General features: G+C 53.2%; 1 protein-coding gene across 2 annotated transcripts in view; it reads right to left on the bottom strand.

Annotated features, from left to right (window-relative positions):
* Positions 1-18941, bottom strand: part of LOC128112867 (calcium/calmodulin-dependent protein kinase type II subunit alpha) — a 34821-nt gene extending 15880 nt beyond the window's left edge. The window contains exons 1-12 of one of the 2 annotated variants that reach the window (XM_052742255.1): positions 18887-18941; positions 17819-17884; positions 17641-17714; positions 14602-14704; positions 12882-12965; positions 12686-12780; positions 11837-11959; positions 11135-11218; positions 9651-9693; positions 5860-5900; positions 1074-1106; positions 53-101 (exon numbers count right to left, since the gene is read on the bottom strand). In XM_052742255.1, the coding sequence (XP_052598215.1) occupies positions 53-101; positions 1074-1106; positions 5860-5900; positions 9651-9693; positions 11135-11218; positions 11837-11959; positions 12686-12780; positions 12882-12965; positions 14602-14704; positions 17641-17714; positions 17819-17825 (736 nt within the window). In that variant the 5' untranslated portion in view covers positions 17826-17884; positions 18887-18941. The remainder of the gene's footprint in view (positions 1-52; positions 102-1073; positions 1107-5859; positions 5901-9650; positions 9694-11134; positions 11219-11836; positions 11960-12685; positions 12781-12881; positions 12966-14601; positions 14705-17640; positions 17715-17818; positions 17885-18886) is intronic. The other variant, XM_052742256.1, reaches the window with a different exon arrangement.
* Between the last annotated feature and the right edge of the window lie 7800 nt (positions 18942-26741).

Below are 26741 nucleotides of genomic sequence, written 5' to 3'. Positions count from 1 at the left end.
GTGGCGGTGGGTACAACAGTGAGGGTCTGCTCAGCAGGCCAGGCCTCCCTACCTTTGGTGTCTTCATCCTCGATGGTGGTGTTGGTGCTCTCGGAAGACTCCTGCCAAAGAGAAGAGGGGGCCGGTGATGAGGGCCTGGCGACGGGAGGGGCTGGGTCAGCTTGGCGACCTGGCTGCCTGGTGATGCGCTGGGCTCTGTGGCTTCCCAGGCTCTGTGGTCCAGATGCTTTAGACAAACCCTGCCAGACCCTCCAGCCTGAGGGGACCCAGCTAAGCAGGTGGCTGAGGCAGGGCTCCTATGAAGCAGTACCTGCAAGGAGATCCCTGGCCTCTCGGGGGGCGGGGGGGGGTGCTGAGAGGGGCTTCCTAGGTCCTTTCTGCTCAGGAGGCAAAGAAAGGGTACAGAAGAGCAGAAAGACACTGTGGGAGCCACAGAATGGGGGAGGAATGCACACACCGGCAGGAAAAGAAGAGAGAGAGAGAGAGGCAGGCCCGGGGTGAGAGAGGGTGGGCTTTTCAGAGGGGAGAAAAACCGCGCAACCGAGACAGTCGTGGAACCAGAAGAAGAGGGACGTGGGCCACCGTGCCACCCCTGGCACTCTTGACAGAGGCAGGGCTGTGGTTCCTCTGCTGAAGTGGCCCGCACAAGCTCAAGGAGCCCCCATGATGCTTGCTTCTCTGGCCAAAGCAAGCCCCACCCTAGCAGCAAACGGTACAAACCAAGCCCTGAGATGAGCAGAGGGCGTGGGAGAAGCAAGAAGCCAAGGGCTGGACTTGGTTCAAATCCACCTTTGGATTGGAGGAAGGCCTTGGATCTGCTGTTGGCCTGCTGGTCTGGGCCATGGAATTGGAGGTGTCAACAGAAACACGCAAACAACACACACACACGCACACACACACACACACACAAAACACACACGTATTGTCACACAATGCACACGTACCACGCATGCCCTGAGCACACTCTCCCCGCCCCCGGGTTCCTGTGCAGCCTGCAGGAGGGAGGCAGGAGCGAGGGAGCGAGGGTCTGAGGCCCAGCATTTACCGGTGTTTGGGAGACGGCGGACACTCACCATTAACTGAACGCTGGAACTGGACTTTCTTTTCTGGAAAAACAAGGAGAAGAGATGGGACAGGAAAAGACACCGCATGAAAAGAGCAGGGAGGTTAGGAAGGAGGATGGCCTCAGGGCCATCCTCTGTGGTCCTTTCTGATCAGCAACATGGGGACTGGCAAATTCTGGGTCCTCCAACGCCTGGACCTGGTTCTATAAATCTAACATCTGAGGCCAAGTCTGCCTTCAACTAGGGCTTTCTACTATCCCTCACTCTGACAGGGAAGTTAGTCTTGGCTCTTAGATGCTGGCTGTCTGTTCATTTTAGGGGACAGTAGGGTGCTCAGACCTGGACATGAGCCCCAGACTCTCCATGCATGTCTGCTTAAGCAGACCCCACTCTCTAACATCTTGTCACTGGGAAGCTTGCCTTTCAATTTTTTGTTCTTTCTGAAGCCTAAGGCCTTAGGTATACCAGCAAGTTCTCTGTCACTGAGTCCTATACAAAAGCGGGTCCTCTCGAAGGACTTTGATTAAGTCTTGGTGGGACTGGTCACGTCCACTCTCAAGAATATTCTCAGGTGACCCTGGGGATACCTTTGCGATCATCCCGTCTGTGTTCACAGCTTCTCAGCGACTGTGTTATTCAGCTCCCGTATGCTGACAGGGAAACTGAGGCGCAGGCAGAAGTCTGGAACCTGAGTCTAGCGGTTCTGCCGGTTGGCCTAATCCAGTCTTTGTGGGCTGCACCAGCCATGTGTTAGCTTTGGGGTCCAGGGAAGAGGTGGGGACAAGGGGGTCTGCTTCTCCTTCACTCAGTTCTCAGAGCCAGGCATCCTGAAGACTTACTCATAGAGTAATACAGGTCCTGAGTGACACTTAAGTCCAGAGAAGACAGATGGGGCCCTAAGAGGGATGGTGGTCTTCACAGGCTCTCTCAGAAGTCAACAGCTATGCTAAGGGAAACACAGGGGCTGAGGGTAAGGCTCTTCCTTCTGTCCAGGATTCCAAACAGACTCCTCAAAGGCTCGTGCTAGCTTACCTCCCTGCTGGAGAGCCAGGAGCCCCTTGCCTATCAGCCCACGAAGAAAGTGAAGGAGAGACTTACGGCCTCTCCAGTGTAGGCCTGTGCTACAATACACACTGGATAGGCCTTGAGAGACTCAGGTTAGATTTGGGGCTTCCTGTTTTTATAATCCAGTAAGCATCTGTATGCTAGGGCCTAAATGTGTGCCTTTTAAGGGCCTCCACACACTAGGCAATATACCTTGCTGGAAATTTCGATCTCATGTATTCAGGAGGCATGAATGCCCACCTTCTTAGGTGGCTGGGTAGTGTGGCTTCATTGCAAAACACTGCAACTGCTCTCTCCTCTCCTCTCCTCTCCTCTCCTCTCCTCTCCTCTCCTCTCCTCTCCTCTCCTCGCCTCTATGCTGGCCTCCCTCCATGGCTGCAGCTTGGCCACAGACAGTATGTGAGGAAGGGGGACAGGCCCATAGAGCTCAGCTGTCAGCAGAAACCCGAGGAGGCCCACATGGGCCAGAAGGTTCCAGGTGGAACATGAAGAGGAGACACAGAGCAGAGACTGTATCAGATTCGGACGTACAGTGACAGGATGGGACATGGGGGGGGGGGACGACGTCACGGATGCGACACCAACAGGGCAGTGAGTGAGGTGAGGGGTGGGAGCAGTGGACTCCTGTGGAAACCGAGGCCTAAAGGAGGCCAGGGCTGGGCACTGCTTCTGGAGGACAGAGATTCTATCTCCTAGAAGCACCAATGAGGTGACCACCATCTTGACCAGCACTTGAGAGTTGGATTGAGAGGGGTTCGTCAGCAAAAGTAGAGTCGTCTCTCTTAGAACCGCCAACGGAAGCTGGTTCTAAGGTCGGCAAGGGTTGCAGAACGGCAGTATTTTGTCAATCTCAGCCCTGAAGAGCCCGTAAAGGCCCAAGAAGCTCCTGTCACTCAGGCCCAGCAGCCCTTCCCTTGGTGACAGAACAGGCCCTTAGCCTCTCCATTAAGCTCCACATAGATCCGTTTGTCTCTCAGCACACAATTGTAGAAAGAGCACAGATTTCGCTCCCCCCCTCCTTAAGCTGGGTGTGTGTCTGCATGATGCAACTTCCCAGGGGTCTCTCTGGTGAGGCCATCTCACCAACCTTTGGAAACAACTCTCTACTCTCCTGGTAGAGGTAGCAGGACCAGGACCAACCCCTGGAAAGAAGGAACAGCGAGGCCCCCATTCAACCCCATGGCTTTCTGACTTGAGGATTTGAGAGTATGTAACTGTCACCTCCCCAAGCCCTGCTGTCCTCTCCACTCCATGGAGGAGCAAGGTATAGCCAGCTGTTCCCCCAAGTTCCAGGCCAGACCCAAATTACTCTTCCCTCCTCCATTTCTAGGAAAGGAAGGAGGTTGTGCGAGAAGAGGACACTGGGCCAGGGACAACAGTAGAGTCTCTCTTCATCCACACCTAGGCCACCCTAAGAAGTCATTTAGGGTAGGTCCTGCCCTGAAGGAAGCAGGGACATTTTGTCCAGTTGTACTCGCTGGAAAGCACCCTGGTAACGAGCAAAGCATCATGCTGCAAGTCCTACCTTCTGCCTCTGTCCAAGAGCAGCTGGATCTGGAGTTTCAGCCCTAACCCTGGCCCAACATGAGCCTTTCCTGACCCCAAACCCAGTAGCTCTTCAACAATCTGCTAGAGCCAATCCAAGAGCCAGGCAGACCATGGCACCTCAACTCAGCATCTACACATTGTGGGTAGAGAGGGTCCGCAGCCACCTTACACCTGCAGCCCCATGTGGTATATATCCCTCTAGCACCCATTTCAAGTTGAGAGCAAAAGTTGGCTCAAGGACACTCAGAGAGCAGACCAGAGTCCACCCCAACACGTGTGTTCACTCTATGACAAGTCCGTGTTAGCTTTTCGTCTAAGGGTTCCAAGTGTTCGCTTGAGCGTGCTTTGTTCTCAAGACAAAACGAAGCCTGACACACGCAACAGGAAAGGTACTCCTGACTCAACGACGTCTCGTGCGTGTGAGCACTGCTCACACGGTCAACATGTGTTAGCCCAGCTGATCCTCACAGCCAGCCAAGGAAGAGGGAGGGAAGGAAGCACAGTCCCGGGACTTGAACCAGCCAAGCCCCAGCTGTCAGTAACCCTCCCTTCTCATGGACCCACCATGATGACTTTGGCATGAACTTGTTGAGGTTGCAGGAATCCCAGGACCTGGGTCTTCCCAGTCTAGTCCTCCTCAACTCCACCTGCTGCCAGAGGAACCTCCCCAGAATATTTGGGTTCCAAGAGTTCATTGTGAAAAGCCTTGATTTTTTTTTTCTTCTAATAACCAAATAATTGTGTCTAGTCGTGTGTTTCTTAATGCCAGGGACATAGTCTGAGAAATGTATCGTGAGAAATTATGCCACCTATGCAGGTATCATACAGTGACTTGAGGGCATATGATATCTCTAGTGTTCCTAGGCTCCAAATCCTCACAGCATGTTACTATGCCAAATCCAGTATGCATGTGTAATACATGGTAAGAAAGTCTAAGCATGCCTGGGTATGGGGAGGGCCTGATACAGTGGTGTACACCTGTAATTCCAGCCCTCTGGAGGCTAGGCCAAACAGGTGGAGAGTTTAAGGTTGACTTGGGTTGCATGATGAGATCCTATCTGAAAATGGGAAAGTGAAGGAAAAATGGAGGAGGGAAGAGAAAAACCACTAGGCAATAAATAGGAACTTCACGGCTCCACTGTAGTCTTTGAGGATCACCATTGCACATAAAGTCTGTCGCTGACCAAGCATCGTTCCACAGCATGTGGCCACAGCCCCTCAGGCACACGAGATGAGAAGGGAGAATGGCTAGATTTGGGAGAAAGCTTGCTCTTTGGTATGTTTTCAGAGCTGAAATCTCAGAAATGATCACCAAGTCCACATCCCACCTGAGGCACCTAAGAGACCCTCAGGTGGAATAAAGGGGGATGGACAAAGGGGGAAAGCCCAATTCTGGCCTGACACCCAGCCCAGACTCTCCCCATGCAGTCCCAGACAGTTCATAGCCATTCTGGTTGAAGCTGTGCAGCCGCCAGCATACACCGAATGGCCTGGGCGGCCATTCAGGACCTCACACCTTCTAACGTCCTGGGTAGGTGGGTACAGAGTCCAGAATAAGGCAGTCTCCAGAGATGAGACCCCCCCCCCCCCCCGCCGTGAGGCAGTCAGGTAGCAGAGGGGGAGGGGGCTGCAGAGAGCCAAGGGACTAGGCCCCAGACAGCAGAGGGAGAAGTGAGAAGAAACAGGAAAGAGCAGCCAGCAGGGTGTGGAGAGAGGTAGCTTGGGCATCAAGGGTGGGCACAGGGGACAGGCATTGTTGGAGAAGAGGGCCTTCTGGGACCCAAAGCCTGGTAAAATAGCTGCCCATTCTCCATGGGTTACAGGCTACACTAGTGTACGCACAGGTCAGAGCCCATCCAGTCCCCTCACACTTTGGGCAGGATGAGGTCACCTTAGTGACCATTTCCGTCCCTTTGGTACCCTCTTGTCACAGCCCCGTAGAGCCCCAGACGCTTCCTCAAGATCTGCCCCTTGACTGGGCTCCAGGCAACCCAGGCCACCTGCCGTGCCCAATCTGCTCCCAGGAAACATGGTGAGAGGTGGGCCCCGGAGCACAAACTGGGCGATCTGGGGAGAGCTTGGCCCTGGATCCGACATGTCGCCGTGAGCGAGGCCAGGGCTTGCCCAAGGCCTGACAGCAGGTCTCTGGCAGAGACAGGCCTGCGGGCTCCCGGGGACTTACCTTCACACCATCGTTCTTCTTGTTCCCTCCACTCTTCCCTCCTGTGGAGGAGAGAAAGTAGAGCGTTAGCAACACCAGGCAGGGCACCAGAGCCCACAGGGTGAGGAAGAGCAGCATTTGGGCGCAGCAGGGCGGCCGGCCGAGAGCAGTGGCCGGTGGACTCTCTGGGAACAGAGCTGGCTTGGCCACCAAACGGGAGACTTCCTCTTCCTCCTCTCCGTCCACTGGTCTTCCACCTTCCACTCCCTCTTCAACAGAGTGGGCCCGCGATCCCCAGTTCTCAGCAGTCTCAGGGATAGATAGCCCTGGGACTTGGGGGCTGGGAGAGGTGTCCCAACGTGTCCCGGGACTGTAAGATTGCTGTTTGAGCCCGGGGATTCCCTCTGGATCCCTGTCACCAAGGCTGTTGGTCGCCAACTCAGAGGCCTGCAGCCCGATTGAGGGCTGGAAGCTCGCTGCTTTGGCCCCCACCTGCCCTGGCCCTCTCTAATTTTAGCCCCATGCTGCTGCTGAGGTCATGTGTCAGCCCTGCCTACTCAGTCTGGACAGCTGCAGACTGCATTTTGCTGGTGACAAGAAGCAGATGTCCCCCTGCTGGGGCCCACCCTTGCCTGCCAGAACACTCCTTCTTCTCTGCCTTCTCAGCAGCACAGACCTAAGTTCAGCCTCTGGAATCCCACTCTAGGGCTGGCTGCTGAGTCCTGGTGGTAGGCAAAAGCCCAGGCACCGCTCTCACGGAGGCTTGGACCGTGCATTTCCCTTTTCCTCCCTCATTTCCTGACTGGAGCCCTGGCAGTGGGTATGAGACGGAAGGTAGCATGAATGCCCAGCTCTGCCCTGCCTGGTATTTGACCACTTCAGACCTTTAAAAAATGCCCTAAATGAGACAATGGTTCTATGAAGTGCTTAGCACAGCGTTCAGGATATATATAGTCGGCCCTCGATGACATTTATGATTAGTCCTTCTCCAGGGAGTCCCAAGAGGGTGAACTGGAGATGGAGGTGGGGGCGTTGAGGGTACAGGACACCGATGCCCCAGGGGTCCGAAGGGATGAGCTCACAGATGCCCCAGCTCTCAGTCCCTCTATAACTGCATCTGTGACACCTCAAAACTCCCAAAGGGTAGAGGTCACTTCTGTGTGCCATGCCTGAAAGTCTCTCTCTCTCTCCAGGCTGTACAAGTGGGACCAGAATGCACAGCAGGGGAGAGTGTTCACCTTGGGGACTCTCTGCTCCAGGCCACTGTCGTACAGGTTTGTGTCCAATGTAGCCAGACCCTGATTTTCTTTTCTTTTCAGAATAGGCCTAGACTGGCCTTGATTTACCGTGTGACCCTCTGATCTTCTTGCCTCTATCTTCTGAATCCTGGGATTACAGCCATGTGCCACCACACACATGGGTGGCTGGCTTTTTGTATGTTTTGGTTTTTTGTTTTTCCATTCAAGGTTTCTCTGTGTAGCCCTGGCTGTTCTGGAACTTGTTCTGCAGACCAGGCTGCCCTTGATTTTTATTTGGTATTAGAGAAGAGCTCAAGGCTTCAGCCAGACAGTGGTGGCTCACACCTTTAATCCCAGCACTCAGGAGGCAGAGGCCAGGGGATCTCTATGAGTTCAAGGCCAGCCTGGTTTACACAGAGAATCCCTGTCTTGAAAAAAAAAAAACAAAACAAAAAACAAAAAACAAAAAACCAAACAAATAAGAAATCAAGGCTTCATGCATGCTAGGCAAATACTTTACAATCTAAGATACATCCCCAGTTCCCAGAATGATTTTCAAAAGATCACAGAAATCTCTCTCTCTCTGTCTCTCTCTGTGTGAAATCTCTTGATTTGTGTGTGTGTGTGTGTGTGTGTGTGTGTGTGTATGTGTGTGTGTGTATAAAAAGTTGACGTGTGTATGTCTGTGTACACACATGTGGATGTGGCTAATGTTGGATACCTCCCTTGATCACATTCTTCCTTTTCTGGGGTAGGGTTGGGGGACAGGGTCTCCCTATGTAGCTCTGGCTAGAACTTTCTATGTAGACCAGAATGACCTCAAACTCACAGAGATCCACCTGCTTCTCTGCCTCATGAGTGCTAGGATTAATTAAAGGCATATGCCACCAGCTCCCCCTTGTTTTTTTGAGTCAGGGTTTCTCTCTGAACCTGAAGTTTACTGATCTGCTAGACCAGGTGGCCAGCTCACCTCGTCTCTGTGTCCCAGTGTTGGGATTACAGGTAGGTACTGACACATTTAGCTTTTCACATGGGTGCTGGGGATCTGAACTCGGTTCCTCATGCTAGCCCTCAGGCACTTTACCCAGGGAGCCATCTCCCCAGGCCCCAAATCTTTGATTTTTAATGGTTAGAAATCTATTTCCTCAATTTGTCTTTTCTTTCTTCTTTCTCTCTCCTCTTCCTTTTTGGAAACCAAAGTCAGGTCCAAAAATCCTTCTTCTGTTTTAAAGATTCGTTTAGCTCTTTATGTGTGTTTGTATGAATGCATATGCACCACACTGTACGGAACCTCATGGACGCCAGAAGAGAGTATTAGATCCCCCAGAATTGGAGTTACAGGCAGTTGTGAGCCTCCATGTAGATTCTGGGGACCAAGCCTTGGGTCCTATGCAAGAGCAATAAATGCTCCTAACTGCTGAGCCATCTCTCTAGCTTTCCTCTGCCACTGTCAGGTAAAAATAAATAAAAACAAAACAAAAACAAAAAACACTTCTCCTCACAGCCCTGGCTTACCAAGCCATGGGCCCCTGTTCTGTGGGCTTGAGACTGGTATTCTCCGGGGTGCTATAATTGTAAAACAACAAAACGAAACAAACTCTATGTAGCTCAACTTTCTGTGTTCAGTGAAAGGAATGGCCAGATCCATGACTGAGGAGAGTTCACTGTGGATGCAGCCCCTTCTGAAGCTGGACCTTCTGCTGGGCCATCATATAGGCAGACCCTCCTAGGGGGCCCAGGCCTGCCCTCTGCTCAGAAGTGACCCCTGGCTGCAGTTGGCCTGTCTGTACATGCAGCTGTCTGTGCTGGCCCAGCCCCGGTGCCAGGGCCCTTCCAGTGAGCTCTGTCGCTTCCACTATTATATCTGCTCTGCTGCGCCGTCAGCACCCAGGACTCCCTAGGGAGAGGCCTGAAGCGGCACTGGCCCGTCACTGACCCTTGTGCCAAGAGGAGTTGCTAAGCTCTGACAATAATCCCTTTCCCTCCTGTTTGGAGCTACATGCCCAAGTCCTTGGCCACTCCCTGCCTGGGAGTCTCCTGCCCTGGGCTCCTGGGTAACCCAGCCTAGATAAAAGCACCTGCTCTGAGTTGGTCAGACCTGTGCTGAAGACAGGTTCTGCCTCTCTTGAGTTCTGGGACCTGGGAGGAGACAGAGAATACTCTCTTAAGCTTTTATCATCCCACCTGGAAAAAGGGGGGGAAGTGTCACCCCACTGCTTGTTGTGAAGCAACCTGAGCTGAAGCTAAGTGCCTGTTGGTTTATGGCTCTAAAGTCTGACCCTTCCTGTTGGACGAGACCACAATAACTGTCTGCCCCTCTAGCTGGCCTGGCCTGAAAACCCCAGTGCTGCTGAGGACTGGGAAGTCAGACTGAACTCTAACAAGGCCTTGGTTTGCTGACTTTTAATCTCTTCTTTCCTTTCTCCGTGCCGACTGTGATAGGTGAGCTGAGCCTGGATCATGTATCCTCTGCAACCCTTCTGGGGGACACCTGACTACCCAACAGTGCAATGGCATCCAGCAGACCGGTACAGGAAGTCCATCCCGTACCGGGGACTCCAGCCCGCCACCTACCGGAGAAGTTCCTGGTGGCCAGCATAGTGGTGAGGATGGCTCCCTGCAACAGACAAGATGGGGGCCCAAGAAGAGGTACAGGTGAGGGGGGGAGCGTAGAAGGAACAGAAGGGCACGGGGAAGAGCAGGGCAGTGTGCTCTTCAGAGACAAGCCAAAGCCTCTGCCCCTGCCCCTCCATTTGACCCCACCCCACCCTCTAGCCCAGAGCCCATCCGCCCTCCCTGGAGGAGTAGCTTTGGCAGGCACAGGTCTTGAGACAGGAGCAGACGTTAATAGTTCCCGCGGTCTGGCCCAAACGAGTAGACTCCAAAACACTCGAGCAGGGGCTCCTAACGGCTACAGAAGTTTCCTGCCTAGGTCGGGAAGGCCAACTGGGCTCGGGCTGCTCTAGGCTTGGGGGACCTGGCTCTGGAATCAGTCCTTCCCTCCACGGCCCCTGGACCATAGCCTGGAGAATATCAACTTGGAGAAGTGCCCCCTGTGGGTGAGGGGCTGGAAACCAGGGCCCAATGGGTCTCATTAAGACCTGACTCAGACCACCTCCAGATCCAACAGCCCCTCAAGTTAAGAATCCCAGATTCCCACACTGGGAATCTTCCTTCTTCTGGGACACCTCCCACGGTGGGTGGGAGTGGGGACTCAGTTTATCTGGCATAGTGCCAGTCGTCACCCTGTAGGTTCAAGTCCCCATCCTGAGCCTCCGTCCCAGGTCCGGGAGCAGCAGGTAAGGGAGGTCCCAGTGAGCCAAGGCCTCCACATCGGCCACCGTCAGTGTCCCCATCAAGCACGCTGACGGCTAGCTGTCCTAGAGAAGCCTTCTTAGCCTGCCCAGTGCAGGACCTGCTGAGAAGACTCAGCTCAGGACCCACCTTGATTCCATAGTGACTTTCTCAGGACCCCCCCCCCCCCCCCAACCTATCTCTGACGGACTCATTCATTCTTCCTCCATGTTCAACAACTGAGATTCTCTCTCTCTCTCTCAACTGTGGTTTCATGTCTGGTCACATGTTGCGCCCCCCCCTCCCCCCCCAAAAAAAACTCTCTTAAACCATTCCTGGTTCCCTAGAGAATAGTGCTCACGCTTGCAGACATCTGTACAGGCCATGCTGTCTGGAACACGCCCCCCCCCCCCCCCCCCCCCCCCCCCCCCGCCCTTGTCACTCTACACCTCTTTGTCCTGAAGAGTCAACTCAAACGCCACTGCCTCCAGGAAGGGCTCTTGAAATCCTTCCCAGAATCCTCCAGACCAGGGAACTCCATCCCCCTGCTGTGTTACCCACCGTTGGGCACAGTACTCACCATGCCCCAGCAGAGTCCTGCTTATCTGACCCCTCAGTCAGAGTGCAGACAGGGTGGGGTGGGGTCAGACTGGCTGCTTGCTCCCCCAAACCCTTGGTGGCCAGGGTGCAAGAGTGTCCGGTAAACACACAGGAAAGGGGAGGAGCTAGTGGGTCCAGGGACGCCAAGGATCAGGACCGGTTACCTTCAGTTTCCTCCGGGCATTGAACTTCTTCAGGCAGTCCACGGTCTCCTGTCTGTGCATGCAGGAGGCCACGGTGGAGCGGTGCTGGAGAGAGGATGAGAACTGTGTGAGCAGAAGGCCTGTGGGAGGACAGACCAACCCAGTCCTTCACCCTGCCACATGGGATGGGGTGGTTAGGATCCTGGCACCAGTCAGCCAATGCCAGTGACATGCCCCAAGATGATGCCAACCCGGAATATCCCTCATTTCTATATTGCCCCTGAGACCCACAGCGAGCCAGAGATTCTTGGATAAAGCCCCCTTGTAGTGGGTAGCCATTCCAGCTTTGATCTGGAAGTTCCAACCCCTATTCAGGCTTCGGTAACTGTCACGCCTACAAGGCAGGGCCGAGAGAGGACCCTGAAGACCTGAGATCCGGATGCACTGGCCCTCTTGGTTCCTGGACCCTGGACGCTGGAGGTAGACCAAGCAGAGTTCTCCAGAGAACACCGCCAGACTGCGCTACGTCTTCCCCAGACCCTGTAACCTACCTATTCCTTCACTTGTAAGTTGCCCCACACAATAAACCTCCCTTTTAACTACGTGGAGTGGCCTTAATAATTTCACCAATACCCCCTCAAGCCTACACTGAGGCCGTGGGGTGAAGGACAAGACCCTGAGGGACCAGGCCTCCCTGCCTGGGCTGGGCTGAAAAAGTCTCACCGAGATCCAGGGGTGCTTGAGAGCCTCGGCGGCCGTGATGCGCTTGGACGGGTTGATGGTCAGCATCTTATTGATGAGATCCTTGGCTTCCGGGGTGACGGTGTCCCATTCCGGTGATGGGAACTGGAAGGGGCAGAGGGGCCAGGTTTGCCTAGCCTGCCCCAGGCCACCCCTGCGATTCTCCAGCCCCTGACTGGCAGGGGAGCAGGCAGGGGTTCTCATGCTCAACCACTCAGACATCCACGAGACACTTAGAAGCATGGGCGCCAGACCCTACTGCGAACTCTAGTCCCAGTCACTGAAGTCTCTTTGTCCTCAACCTCTCTGTGTGTATAATGAAGGGTAATAGATTATGACTGGGATGATGGTTCCATGTGATAATACATGGAAAATATTCAGAGGAGTGAGACAGAAGTGCTCAGTTATTTTAATATAAGGAGGGAAAAAAAAAAGCATGTCTCAGAGTCAGGTATGACGGGAGACAGCACTTGGGAGTTGGGATAGGAGAATAAGGAGGCCTTGGCTACATAGTGACTCTCAGACTACCCTGGTCTCATGAGACATTATCTTTTTTCAATTAATTAATTCATTAATTATAAATACCTAAGTAAAAATGCTTGGGGCTTGTTCCTTGTCTCTACCTTCCAGTGCTCCATGGAATAAATTCTATGACTTTTAGACCCTAAATCACTAGGCACCACGTGGCCATAGCCTGACTCAGCAGGTCAGTCTTGGAGCAACCCTGACTGAGCAGTAGAGAGCAGTGGTGTGTCCCCAGATCTCTGACCTCCTAGGCTACTGGTTCCCATCAGAAGGGGAGCATCAGCTGGAGAGGGGAGCAACACTCACATCATAGGCACCAGCTTTGATCTGCTGGTACAGGCGGTGCTGGTCCTCGTCCCAGAACGGGGGGTACCCAACCAGCAAGATGTACAGGATGACCCCTGGGGAGAGGAGCAGGAGAGGAGAGATGAGGCAGGAGAGTGAGGAAAGTGGAGAGGGACCTACAGGCCCGGGTGACAGTTAGGCCTTCAGATGGACTTACCGCAGGCCCACAGGTCCACAGGCTTCCCGTACGGGTCCTTCCGCAGCACTTCTGGGGAGAGGTATCCAGGTGTCCCTGCGAACCCTGCTCCCCAGACACACAGACAGGCAGACACACACACAGAGGTTGGCACGTGAGTAGCCTGGAGCAAGACCCTGCAGGAGAGGGGACGAGGATAGCCCTGGAGCTGGAGAACACAGCCCTGCCCCAAAGCTGGGGTTGTACTGTGCAAACCCAGGGGTCTTGGTAAGCTGATGAGGCCTGTGCACCAGACTGGACCAGACAGGTAGATAGCATCCCTGCCTTCTACTCCCCATCCAGAGCCTCAGGTAGACAACAGTAATCAATCACAGAGCTCCTTTCTCTATGGGTCCCAACCTTCCCTGTAGCCATCACCTACCACTTGCTGGTGGCCTTTAAGAGCTGATCCATTGCCCATACCCTATACTCTGTTCAAGGGCTGTTCATGAGGTGACAGAGATTTGGTCCTAACTCTGGCTAAATTGTGTGTGTGTGTGTGTGTGTGGTGTGGTGGTGTGTGGTGTGGGTGTGTGGTATATGTGGTGTGTGTGTGTGTGTGTGTGTGTGTGTGTGTGTGTGTGTGTGTTATATGTGGGGTGTGTGTGTGTGTGTGTGTCTGTGTGTGTGTGGGTGTGGTGTGGGGTGTGGTGTGGGTGTGTGGAATATGTGGGGTGCGTGTGTGTGTGTGTGTGTGTGTGTGTGTGTGTGTGTGTGTGTGGTGTTGGTGTATGTGGTATGTGTGGAGTGTGTGTGTATGTATGTGCACACATGTACGAGCATGTGTATTTACCTTCTAGGCCTTAGTTTCCTAATCTATCAAATAAACGATTAGATGGTCTTACCTTTAATACTTCTCAATACTGAGAAGATTATTGGAACATGAACACCAAGATATCTTAACTAGATATCTTAACTAGTCCTCTCAGGAGTAGTTACTAGTTGCTGCAGATGTGTGCTAAGCATTGGGCTGGTCACTTCACATGCCTGCTCTTAGTTACCGTCTTGGATTCCCTGGGGGACATGCTACTATCCTCTTCTAAGAGACGAAGAAAACAAGACTTGGTTAAAACCACACACCTTGTAAGTAGTAAAGTCAGGATTTGAACCCAGAACTCTGGTTCTTATTTGTTTTTGTTTTGTTTTAAGGCAGGGTCTCATATATGTAGCCCAGGCTAGCCTTGAACTCCTGTTGATTTGCCGGAATTAGAGACAGGTGCCACCACACCCAGCTTAAGCGTTCTGGGTCTTAGACACTGGTCAGTATTGCTCACTAAGAAGAACCCAGAAGGAGGAAACATGCATGCCCCATCATTTCCAATCCTGAAGCATGCTGGGTTGTCTATACTTAAACACCAGGGCTCTACACCTGTCAAGTTCTCCTGACCGTTCCCAAGCTGCTTAACCTGTCCATTCTCAGTGACACCCAGCATCCAGGGGTCAGGGGCACCCCGCAGAGCTCCTGCCAACCTAGAAGTGCATGCTCTCACAACCAAGATGTACCACCTGGTTAGTGACGGCCCCTGTGCCCATACCTAGTCCTGAGTGAGGAAGGCACTGCCCACTGGCCCAGAGGCTGGCTGGGTACAACCCTAGATGGTCAAACAGCCATCTCATCTCATCCTGAGCAGAAGGTTCCCAGGGGCACACAGGTCGCCCAAAGTATGCCCCTCCCCTCCCGGCCACTCCACACCCCACTCACCAAACCATGCCTGCTGCTCCCCCTCAACCTCTATGGCCAGGCCAAAGTCTGCCAGCTTCACAGCAGCACCCTTGAGCTTCGAGGCCAGCAACAGATTCTCAGGCTTCCCAGGACCAAGAAGGGAGAGATACAAAGAGGGGCCAAGAGATAGTCAGTAGGTTTGGAATCTCACCTGCAGCCTGGGCACACAAGAAGATCCTGGCTGAATGGCCCAGGATCCCACCCCCTCCCACACCTCCAGATCCAGGATCCTGAGTCCCTGGCCCAAGAGGGGGACGATGGCAAGACCCTCAGCTTTTGCAACGGAATGATTCTTCCTCCCACAGCATCCCCAGGGTTGAGAGCTGAGGCTGAAAAGAGCTGAGACAGACTAGGGTGGCACAGCCCAGCCTCATTAAGAGAACAGCAGCATCTTTTAGTACCAGCACAGTATTGTGGTCCACCATCAACCTCCCACCAGTCACCCCAGAGACCTCAGGACATGTACTAGTCCTTGCTTCCCCCAATGACCACTTTCACCCCTCAAAACAGTCCTCTAGTCCCCAGCTTAGGGCCTTTGTATTGCCTGTACTCCCTACATGGCTTGTTCTCCTCCCAAATATCTCTGTCTTACTCTCAGACTCATGTCAGCCTTCCAAAGAGCTCTCTCTCACCAGTACCCCCCCCCCCCCCAGCTCCTTTTGTTAACTATGTGTTATCATGTGTATAAAATGGAGAAAGCGGGGGCTCTGAGGGATTGTGTGATTTATCACAGCTGTTAAATGATGGGTGTCAGAATCAAGGCAAAGGCTGACTCCATCCTAAAGACAGCGGGGCTTGGATGTGGGACCACGGTTGACATGGAGGATGCCCACAGCTGACACCTGGGGCAGCAAGGCTGCTGCCTCTGGCTCAGGTACCCAGATTTTTCCACTTCTTGCATCTTCCTGCCACCTTGAGACTCTGGACAAAGGGGAGCTAGGAGTATGGATTCCACGCTTTTGTCTTCTCTTTCCAGTGCTGCCACGGCTGTGATGGAACCCGGCCAAGTGAGTTCCCTTCTCTGATGGCTGGCTTCCTTTCAGAGAAAAGGGACAGATGCCTGTCTTGTAGCACCGTGTCTAGGTGTATAAACAGCCGTTCTGCTTTGTGAACACCAGGCCCCAGTGCTCGCACTTCCTGCTGGGGGCGGGGCTGAAGCACTCTGTAGAGACAGCTGGTGTCTGCTCTGGCTCTCACTCTCCCCCCAGCAGGACTTCCAGGGACCGCACCAGACCTTTCACAGTCCAAAGCTAGCATGGTGCAAAGAAATGAGGCCCTTCCACCTGGCTTGGTGAGGCCTCCTTCGTCCTCAGGGGCTGTGTTCCCAACATGTCCTGTGTCTTAGTAGTGTCCTGCCCTGATTTGACAAATGTACCCTTAATTAGCGATTCCGGAGTGGCCTAAATCTGGGCCGCTTCTCAGCTCTCCTGCTTCCTCTTTCCCGAGCATGGTCTGTTCCGAGAACAGACCCTTGGGGAAAGCCACTCTGCCCTCCTCGGACTGAGACCTTGTTCCTGAGTCCACCTTTTTGTCACCAAGGTAGAAGGAACTCCGCTGGGGCACAGCTGAGACCTCAAGGAGAGCCTGAGGTAATAAGAGCGAGCTAGGGAACCTTTTCAGAGCGCTGTGCCCTGAAGAAGGCTGGAGATTGGCTGGTTGCTGACCAGGGAGGGCTATCCTGATGGGAATGGGCATTGCTGCTCTGGGAAGCCTGAAGAGGATTCCTCGATGCCTCTGGGGCTCCCAAGTCCTTTGGCATTCCAAACTGGGGCTGCAGGCAGTATCCACAGTGAGTGTAAGCAGGAGTGTTCCTGCCAGGGCTACCCCACAGGATGTCCGAACAGTTGCTGATGACCAAGGTTCCTGGACACCCGGAACGTTTGTCTGTCCCAGAGCGGCTGCTGCAGAAGCTGAATTGGATTAAGCAGCTTTCTGGACCTACGCTGTGGGGGAGGGGTCACAGACTCTGGGGTGAATGCAAGCCAGGGATCCTTGTGCCCTGCTCAGACTCCGCTGAAAAGCATACCCTCGACAAAGCCCTTGGATTCTCTTGGTTTGTTTCCTGTTTTGTAAAATGAGGGTTCTATGAGTTACTGACTACTGATGCCATAAGGCAGACAGAGGAGATCCATGAGGTCCATACTTATTGGGCAAGGCCATGCAGCCCATGACAATGCTAGACTTCTCAGTGCTATCCCTTTCCTTCAGGTGGGCGAAAGGGGGCACAGAGGATCCCCAAGCCCTGTTTTCTTCTCCTCTGCCTGACAGAGACTCAGGAGCAAGAGTAACAGGATGTCTGTATCCCAGGGATGTCGTGCTTTCATTTGACAGACTCATCAATGGGGCAGAGGTTGCCATGACAACCCCTCTGTAGGGAAGCTGAGTCACCTGCAAGGTACTCCAGCCAAGGGGTTGGAAAGATGGCTCAATGGTTAAGAGCACAGGCTGCTCTTCCAGAGGACCAGGGTTTGAGTCCACATGAAGGCGTACAAACTGTCTAAATAACTCCAGTTCTAGGGGGGCCCGATGTCCTCTTCTGGTCTCCATAGTCATCAGGCATGTGGTGTACATAGGCACACACACACATGTGATGCACATATACACATGCACTCCTACATGTTTAAAAAAAAAAAAAAAGCCCAGTAGCTAGCTGCCAGGCAGCAGACTGAGATCAGCTTCCTTCCCAGCCCACTGGGCAGTCCCAGTTCCATGCACCTCACCCTCACCTCCTGGCACAAAAGGCATGGGGCCTGGACCTAGCAGTCCTACCTCCCTGAACTCCATTTCCTGACCCGACAGCCTTGACAACTGGAAAACACAGCCACCCACCTCAAGGTGAGGAAAGTAAAGGAATTTGGGGAATGCAGAGCTGAGGGCCTGGGCTGCATTAACGGAGTTCCTTCCCCAGGCCCCCGGCGGCGGCGGCGGCGGCGGCGGAAGGAATTTGGGCGGTGCTTGCGCAGGGGGCTGGAGGGGAGTGCGGAGGCCAGGAGTCTTGGCTTCTCTAGGGCTACTCACCTTCAGGTCTCGGTGCACCACCCCCCATCTGGTGACAGTGCAGCACAGCCTCCAGGATCTGCTGGATACAGTGACTGGAGAGAAAGGGGAGGGGGAGGTCAGGCCCCCTCGGGAAGCTGACTGGAAGCAAGGATACACTCCCTCCGGGAGCCTCTGCCAGGCTGCCCCTGATACTCACCTGGCATCGGCCTCGCTGTAATACTCCCGGGCCACAATGTCCTCGAACAACTCCCCACCAGTGACCCTGGGGAGACAGGCATGGAGTCACCCTTCCACTGAGACTCCAGGGGCCACCTGACCTGGAGGAACCTTCTGGAAATCATCTGAGAAGGGCAGGGCGAGGGACCTTAGGATCTCAGCCCCCAAAGGAGGAACTGGATCGTGAATGTCCCTGCTGCCGCTCCCTTCCTGTCTTCTGACACAGCCCACTTTCCCTGACACCTCTCCCTCCTCTCATTGGGTCTCCACTGATGGGGACAGTAGCTCAGAAGCAGTCACTGGGTCCACGAGGCTCCTGGAGGCCCATGGGCCATTTGGTTTCGTTTAGCTTACTTGGTTCACTTTTCTATTTGTTTTTAAATCATTTTTTTTTTTTTTTTGGTTTTTTCGAGACAGGGTTTCTCTGTGTAGCTTTGCGCCTTTCCTGGGACTCACTTGGTAGCCCAGGCTGGCCTCGAACTCACAGAGATCCGCCTGGCTCTGCCTCCCGAGTGCTGGGATTAAAGGCGTGCGCCACCACCGCCCGGCCTTAAATCATTTTTTTTTAATGGAGTGGAAGCTATGGAGGCGATTTCTCATGTGCTCCTATCCCCCAACATGTGCCGCTCCCCCCCCCCCCCCCGCCCTTCCTCAACATCACTGTGTTTTATGGACCAGGCCAGCATCCTCACGGATTGCCGCTGGCCAACCCAAGAACAGACGAGGCCTGTCATTTTGCTCCTGCTTTGACAAACTCGATTTCAAAATGAAACTTGAGATCACCACCGTGAACGGCAAGGCAGCATCACCGGCCACAAATAGAGACGCAAAAAATAAACCGATGATGCTAGTTGAATGTGTCTGGTGTTCTAAACAGGAAGACCAGCTTGCACCGGCTTGGGGAGCGGCCCTACTGCATGTAGGGGAACTCTGGGCAGCCTGAGAGCATGCAGGATCCCTCAGACCAAAGAGTCCGTAAGGGTCATCCCTGCCTAGGCACCCTTCTCCCATGGCCCATTAGGGTGTGTGTAAAAAAAAAAAGACTTACAGATCGAAGATCAGGTAGTGGTGTCCCTCTTCGGAGATGCTGTCATGGAGCCGGACTGTGGGCAGGGCCAAGGCAGCTGGTTACACAGTGGTTCACTGCTCTCCACCCCGCTCGCCCCCTGTCGGGCTCCTGGGGTTACCACCTCAACCCTCAGTCCCTGAGCACCAACCAGCTTTGACAAAAGCAAGTGGAATGGACTCACCACACCAAGACCTCCAGCATTACTGAAAGGGGACCAGGCGTAAAGACTGAAGACCTCCGTGGGTCGGCTTGGTCCCTCTCCCTGTCCTAACCCTCGGTTTCATAAAAGAGCCCTGCGTGCCAGTCTCTGTGCGTGCCAGTCTCCGCCAGAGACTGGCTGTGTGACGGTGGGTGGGCAAGTTGCTATGCCTCTCTGAGCCTCTTTTCTCCTTATTTAGACTTTGCTAGCTCGTTACATGAGTCCCATGAGGTGCACAGCCATACCCACTTGGTGCTGGCCCTGGATTGACATCCCTGCTCTGCTCGCAGTCTGAGAGACAATGGTGTTCCCGGGGCTGGAGTGAGAGAGACAGCAGTTGGTTCCTGAACTCTGATGGCTGCCAATTTGTCATCTCTTCACACCTCATTTACCAGGAACAGAGGCAAGGCTCCCAGGAGCCCAGAGCTCCCTAAATTGCTCAGCTTTTAAAAGAAGGGCCTGCGGCCTAGGACTGACTCTGGAAGCTCTGTGCTGTCAGCCAAGGACCAGGTCTCACAAGCTAGGGGCCCGTCCTTCTCTGTGTCATAGACCATCTGTGTAATTGGGGGGGTAGGGGGGGCTGGCTGGGACAATTAGGATCCTCCTGCACGATGGAAGTCACACAGCTGTTGGAATGACTCGGCGGTTCACCTGCTGGTTTGGAACCTTCTCCAAACTCTGTCATTTGGTGGAAAAGGAAAGTGTAAAGCTGTGGGGTTCTTTCTAAGAAGATGTTTGAGCTTAGGTTTGGTGCAAGTCTGTCTAGGAAGATGTAGAGAAGCGGACAACTGGGTTATAGGCCCCCTTCTCACTGGAAACCATAGCTAGCATCACTGGGTGTGTGCCAATGGCCTTGAGCTACAACTCAGTATGGAGCCCTTGAGTGGCTCATGGCCCTCAGACTCGTACATAAACTTGGTGTGCTGAGAGGTAATTCCTGAATGGATGCCCCAAGGGACAGGAGATAGCCACCAGAGATATAAGATGATGGGATGGGGTGTGGTTTGCACAGACATAAATGAAAATGTTAAGACCCTTTCCCTTTTTATATTGCTGGGATTAAACAGAGCAAAGGATGTGCTCTACCACTGAGCTGCATCCCCAGACCTTGGTCTGTTGCTGTTGTTGCTTTTTATTATTTGCTTGTTTTTAGAGAGGGTCCCCTTGTGCAGCTAGCGTCAGGCTAGCCTCAAATTCTCAGTCCTCCTGCCTCCCAAACACTGGATTACAAGCATGTCATGTGCCTGAAACGTTAAGCCAAATGTGAAACGTGCGTTCTCTTTGAGAATTTTATTTTTGTTTGTATTTCTGCGTCTGTGTGTGTATGCGCCCATCAGTGCAGGCACCGGCAGAGTCCAGAAGGCCTCAGGTCCCCTGGAACTGGAGTTTCAGGTGGCTGTGTTGGGAACCCGAGTCAGTTCCTCTGCAAGAGCAGTAAGGGCTCTCTTAATTGCTGAGCCATCTCGCCAGCTTGTGAAAGCATTCTTAAACGCTGATAAGCTGTTACGGCTTTGGGTATGAAGTGTCTCCCAAGAAGGCTCATGTGTTAAAGACTTGCTCTGCAGTAAGCAGTGCTCTGGGGAGTGGCTGGGTCACGGGGACACTAACCTCACTCATTCGACATATGCTTCCATTGAGGAGTGCACAGATGAACGGGCTATAGAGCATGATACATGAATATCTTCTTCATGAATTCAGCTTCTCTTCCCTGTCTCAAACTATTCATTGAACTCTCAGGTTATGAATAGCCCCAACAAGGTTTCCCATCCTCTGGCATGGGCATGGACTTCTGGGGTCTGTCTATCACAAGTAGTGACGGCACCGCCCTCACCCAGGCAGGAAAAGAGGGATAAAAGGTCTGCAGACGCAGCTGGATCAGGCTGTGCTGAGATTCCCCACTCCCATGCCCTTGGACAGGGCAGTGGACACAAGCAGATAAGAGCCCATCCACCTTGCCTTGGATTTGCCAAGCAGGCTAAGATCTCATGAGATTTCTCCGGGCATGATGCCCTCTGGGCTTCTACACCACATCTATCCCATGTTAGGTTTCTCTTGCAAGATCACAAGAGCTTAAAGTGAACTGTTGGGCAGGGGCCAGGGCCTTTCCAGCTCCCCAGCAGTAGCTCATGGCTTCTGCTCCTCTGAAATTCTTCTGGCTACATGCTCAGCTCTGCTCCCCACAAGTAGCCATGTTTACTTCCGCCCTTATTTCTCCCGACAGCCTCAGTGCCTAGAAGAGGTCTGGACATATGGTAGAACCTCCAGCGAACTTGACATTGTGTGAATGAGGAGTAAACAGCACCATGGAGACAGGGAGAAAGGTGGTAACTCATTTCTGGGTTCTTGCACCTCAGCGTGTCAAGGTGTCTCCCCATGTCGATGGGGCAGAGCAATGGTGGTTGTGTGGGGTCACAGGTAAAACTTGTCTGCTGGGGGGATCACGCCAAAAAATGGCAGACTGGGGGTCTGGGGCGGCTGAGCAGTGTAAAGCACATTCACTCTGTCATGGCATTATGCTCTATTGAATTACCATACCCAGCCAGGAAAGGCTAATTCTGCATTTCCAGGAAAGTCTGAATTTCAGAGTGGTGAGGCAATGTGTGTAGGGTCGGTCACACAGGAACAAAGCGGTGTTTGAGCTGCAGGTTGTTACCCCACGGCCCACGTACTCCCATTACAGATGGGAACGGGAGGGAGAGAGATGTAGCCTGGAGCACTGAGTTCAGACAGGTCAGCTGCAATGCCCGAACCCATCTAGATACATGTGTATGGGTGTGCACATCACACCCATACACAGATATCACATACAGACACCACACATGTACAGAGAGATACCACACATAGACATACATACACACAGATACCACACACACACACACACACACACAGAGACATAACATACACACACAGACATAACACACGCACACACAAACACTCAGAGACACACATACACAAAGAGACACACATATAGAAACATACGCAAGAGACACTACACCTACAAAGACACACACACACACACAGACACTCATACAGAGACACAGACACATGCACAAACACAGCGATATTACAAACATACACACACACACACACACACACACACACACACACACACACACACACACACCAGCACATGTATACCACTGTCCTCCTCCCAAGCTGGCAGCCCCCTTGAGGACATGGGGTTTCTGTCAGAGCTCACTGACCGAAACCATCCATCAGCAGCGAGGGGTGGAGAACCCAGGTGAGCGGAGCATGGTCCAGCTAGGGGCCTCCTCCAGCTGCGCGGCCTTTGCCTCTTTGCTACTGGCCAGCCTGGCTGCTATGCAGAGGGGCGGGGCCTCTGGTATAAATAGCAGATGGAGCATTCTCCCTGGGGAGAGTTAACCCTTCCTGCTCTGTGGGAGAAGGTAAGGCCGTCGGAGCTGGAGCTTCCTCAGAGAACTCAGAGGCAGCTCACCTGAAAACAAGCCCTGGAACCAGCAGCTTAGCTTCCCCTCTGTGAGAAGCTGCGAGAACTTCGGACACCTCAGCCCACCCACCGAAGCAGAAGCTGCCATGACACAAGACGCCCCCCCGGTGAGCAGACAAGGGCAAGCGCTAGTGGAGATGAGGGGAGTGCCTCAGAGAGGGCGACTTCCCCACTAAGGTCTCACAGCTATTCCCTGACAGAACAGGACCTAACAGCCCCGCTCCTCCCTGACTGGCCCAGCCAGATGTGCAAGCCAGATGCACAGGAGGGGAAAGGGGCCGCGAGAGACAATGAAGTGTGTTTCGGGACCTTCCCTGTGGTCCTGCCTCCATGGACCAAGCATCTCCAGAAGATTGCTCTCAGTCTAACTCTGGGGCAGAGGCCGAGCTCCTGGAAAGGCGAGAGGCAGGCGGAGGAGGAGCAGGACTCAGAAGCAAGGACGGGGCCCACAGATCCAGGCTGACACCGCATGGGGTGGGTGGGGGCGTGGGCCTTGATGGTCAAGGCCAAGCTTCCCCCTGGCCTATTTTCATCTTTCTTTTTCAGCTTCAAGAGCTTTCCTGAAACAGCTTTTCCGAAGGAGGCTGCTGGCAGCGTGGGAGGGAGGAAGGGTCCTTTTTTTTTTTCACCTTCCCCCAAAGCAAGCTGGTCCTGAGCAAGACGCCCCCTTCCCCATCTCCCTCCACAGCCTCCATCCCCAGGGAAGAAAGTGACTGCTCCCTACCACCCCACACTGCTCCAGGACCCCCTCACACTCCCAGGGCTCACCGATATTGGGGTGCTTCAGCAAGCGGCAGATGCGGGCCTCACGCTCCAGCTTCTGGTGATCTGAAATACAGATTCCCACGTCAATCCCAGAGAAGTTAGACTCCCACCCTGTGTCTGTTATTCTTACCTCCCAGGGTGGCCCCAGGCACTGGAAAAGGTGGCCTATGTATCAGGGCTTCTGAGTTCCCATAAAGGGCAAGTGGGTGGTGATAGGGACCTAGATGAGTCTCTCTCCCTCTCTAGGCCTCAGTATCCAGGACTCCTCAAGGACAGCCTTCTCCAGCCCCCTCTTGTATGGCGAGGCCCAATCACCCGGAGGTCTGGAGCCCCGATCCAACTCCCTGTTGCTCCTCCAGGCCTGCCCTCAAACCCTAGCTCCAGGCAGATGAACTTCAGAATTTTCCCTTCCTAGTTCCCCTCTGGGAACCACCAGTCCACTGGCAGGGACAACCGTATCACCAGCCATTGCTCGATCCTACCTCCCTTTAACGTCATTGGTTTCTAGAAGCCCACCCTGACTATAGAAGCCTATAGGGACCCTCCTCTGGGCTCCAGAGGGAGAGGCAACATCTTCATGTCTTATAGAACCTACATCCTTGGGCAGGGTCTCTGTTGTACCACCTGCAACTACTTGAATGCCTGGTACATGTTAGTTATTCAAGAAATCACCAAATGGATGGATGGATGGATGGATGGATGGATGGATGGATGGATGGATGGATGGATGGATGGATAAGTAGGTGGGTGGATGTATAGATTGATGGATGGGTGGGTGGGTGAGTGGATGGATAGATGGATGGATGGGTGGGTGGGATGGATGGATGGATGGATGGATGAGTGGGTGGATAGGTGGGTGGGTGGGTGGATGGATGGGTGGATGGATGGATGGGTGGGTGGGTAGATGGATGTGTGGATGATGAGTGGGTAGATGGATGAGTGGGTAGATGGATGGGTGGCTTGGTGGGTGGGTGGATGGATGGATGGGTGGGTGGGTGGGTGGGTGGGTGGATGGATGAATGACACAAGTTTCCTATGGTAGTTTTCTTCAGAAGAGCTGTACCCCAGCAGCCCCTCCATTTCATAGGACACTAGAACCAGGGACAGACATCTCCAAAGACTTATAGGGTGGAATTTGGTGGTGTCTCTCCCTTGTGGCTGGCCCAGAGCTGCTCATCTGCCTGCCAAGACCTCTGTCCAAGACCCCCTGTCTCCCAGACACCTGCAAGAGCTCTGTAGAAGCTTTGTAGAAGCTCTGCAGCTTGTGTGGTTTTCTACCTCAGGCTGCTGGGAACAATCGTAGCCACCACCTAGTCAGTGCCCATTTCACAGATAAGGACACCTGGCCCAAGCTGGTGGCAGTCTTGGGCCTGCAGTGGCCCTTGTACATTCTTCAATTCCCTTTGTGCTCTTCTTCCACACTTCAGTAGTTAATGCTTGAGTTAAATATTTAAAGGGAAATTGCTAGCAAATGTGGAATGGAGGTTTAGCATCTCTTGTCCAAAACGCTTAGAACCAGGGACCAAAAGTGTTCAAGATTTGGAGTTTGGGGATGTCTGCATATACATAACGAGTTGTCTTGGAAAAGGGATCACAGTCTAACCACAGAGTGTAAGTATGTTTATGCATGTGAAGCATACATACATATACTCTAAGGGTAATTTGACTTCAGTACATGTGCTGCCAAAGTTGGCACCTAAAGGTAATTTTATATGACATTTTTTCAGGGTGGTGTGCATAAAACCCAGTTTTTCCTGGTGTGGAATGTTCGACTTACTGGATGACATCCATCCTCAGAGTTTGGGTTTTCTAGTTGGAGACTCTCAACCTGTGTTTACTTGACGCCAGGCACAGGGCAGAGCATTTGTGCCCCTTTCAAGCAATCTTTAGGCCATCCTGTCATTTTTCTGACTTCACAGAGGAAGGAGGAGCTAAGGACCCAGTGTGACTGGAGTTGGATTTTAAACGCTATGTTGTACTGCTCTCTGGAACCCGACTCAGAACTACCAATTCCGCCTGCCTGTGCCCCGATGGGAAGTTGGGGCCCATAGAAGGACACTCAAATTACAGTCCAAGGCTGACCCAGGGCTATAACCTGACCACAGGATGGCCCCTCCAGAACAGGTGTGGTGAGGATGGAGAAAGTCCTTCTTTCCTCAGCTCCCTCCACTAGATCAATTGCTGGCTGCCCTCTGTGGGCTGCAGAAGCCAAGATCAATGCTACAATGTGGCTTTACCATCAGCAAAGCAATTAAGTTCAATTCTGGTTGATAGGCTCAGCTCCCCAGCTGAAAACCTGCTGCAGGCTGCAGGGACTGGGGATGGGGTACAAAGCCAGACTAGCTCCACATACCCTCTGCTCCCTCCCCTCCCAGCCTCTTTCAACACCCTGAGGCACGGAATGCTGATTCCTCGGCAGAGGAGGGGACCCCAACCAGTCCCCTGCTCCATGTGCATTTCACCTCTCCCACAGCAGAACCAAAGATCTTCAGAGGGAAGGTCCAGACTATCAGAATGGAATCTTCTGGCCCAGGCATTCAGAGGGAGAGGGTGCAAGTCTAAATCTGGAATTGTGCATGAGATGACCCAGGAATGCAGACCCACTGGCAAACTATATGGGGGGCGGGGGAGTGTGCGGCAAAACACTGGTCACAAACCCATCAACTCTTCCTGGTTACCAGACCTCCTTGCTGGAACTGCCAAATCCTTGTTTTTAAGACTCTGATGCCAGCTGCAGGCATAATACAGCTGCCCTGCCTGGTGACTTTCCCCGTTAGCCACACCCATCTGCTGCGTAGGAACAGAATGGTGTGCAGGATTTCCTAGCCCTGTTTGCAAAGTTTTCGTTTGCTAAAGCACTGAGACGCTCAGGTGCTATTGGGCCATGTTCTCTGGGCTGTTCTTGCTCTGCTGGGTAGGAAGAGAAAGTGAGGCCTGGTGATAAAGGGGTAGTCCTTTCTTCAACGTCACTGATCAGGACAGCCAAGCCCTTTCAGAACTTAGAGCTCTGAGGACCTCACTCTGGCAGTCAAGGGCTTTTTTTTTTTTTTTTTTTTTTTTTTTTTTTTTTTTTTTTGGTATAAATAAGACCCTGCTGTTCCTGGGTGTCCAACAAACTAATAGCTTCCCAACGTGCTTACGATCCAACCCGAGGCCCTAGCTATCATCTTAGCCACGAAGCCCAGTCACACTGACTTCTTTCTTTCTGGCCTGGCATACACCATGCTTCTTTTTGTTTGTTTTGTTTGTTTGTTTGTTTGTTTTTCAAAACAGGGTTCTCTGTGTAACAGCTCTAGCTGTCCTGGATCTCACTCTGTAGACCAGGCTGGCCTCGAACTCACAGAGATCCACCTGCCTCTGCCTCCCGAGTGCTGGGATTAAAGGTGTGCGCCACCACCGCC

The sequence above is a fragment of the Peromyscus californicus genome, unplaced genomic scaffold (genome assembly GCF_007827085.1).
Source record: "Peromyscus californicus insignis strain IS unplaced genomic scaffold, ASM782708v3 Scaffold_17__1_contigs__length_78620276, whole genome shotgun sequence".
In the NCBI taxonomy this organism is placed as follows: domain Eukaryota; kingdom Metazoa; phylum Chordata; class Mammalia; order Rodentia; family Cricetidae; genus Peromyscus; species Peromyscus californicus.
Note: the sequence above shows the minus strand (reverse complement) of the source record. Positions and strands in the feature narration are given on the sequence as shown.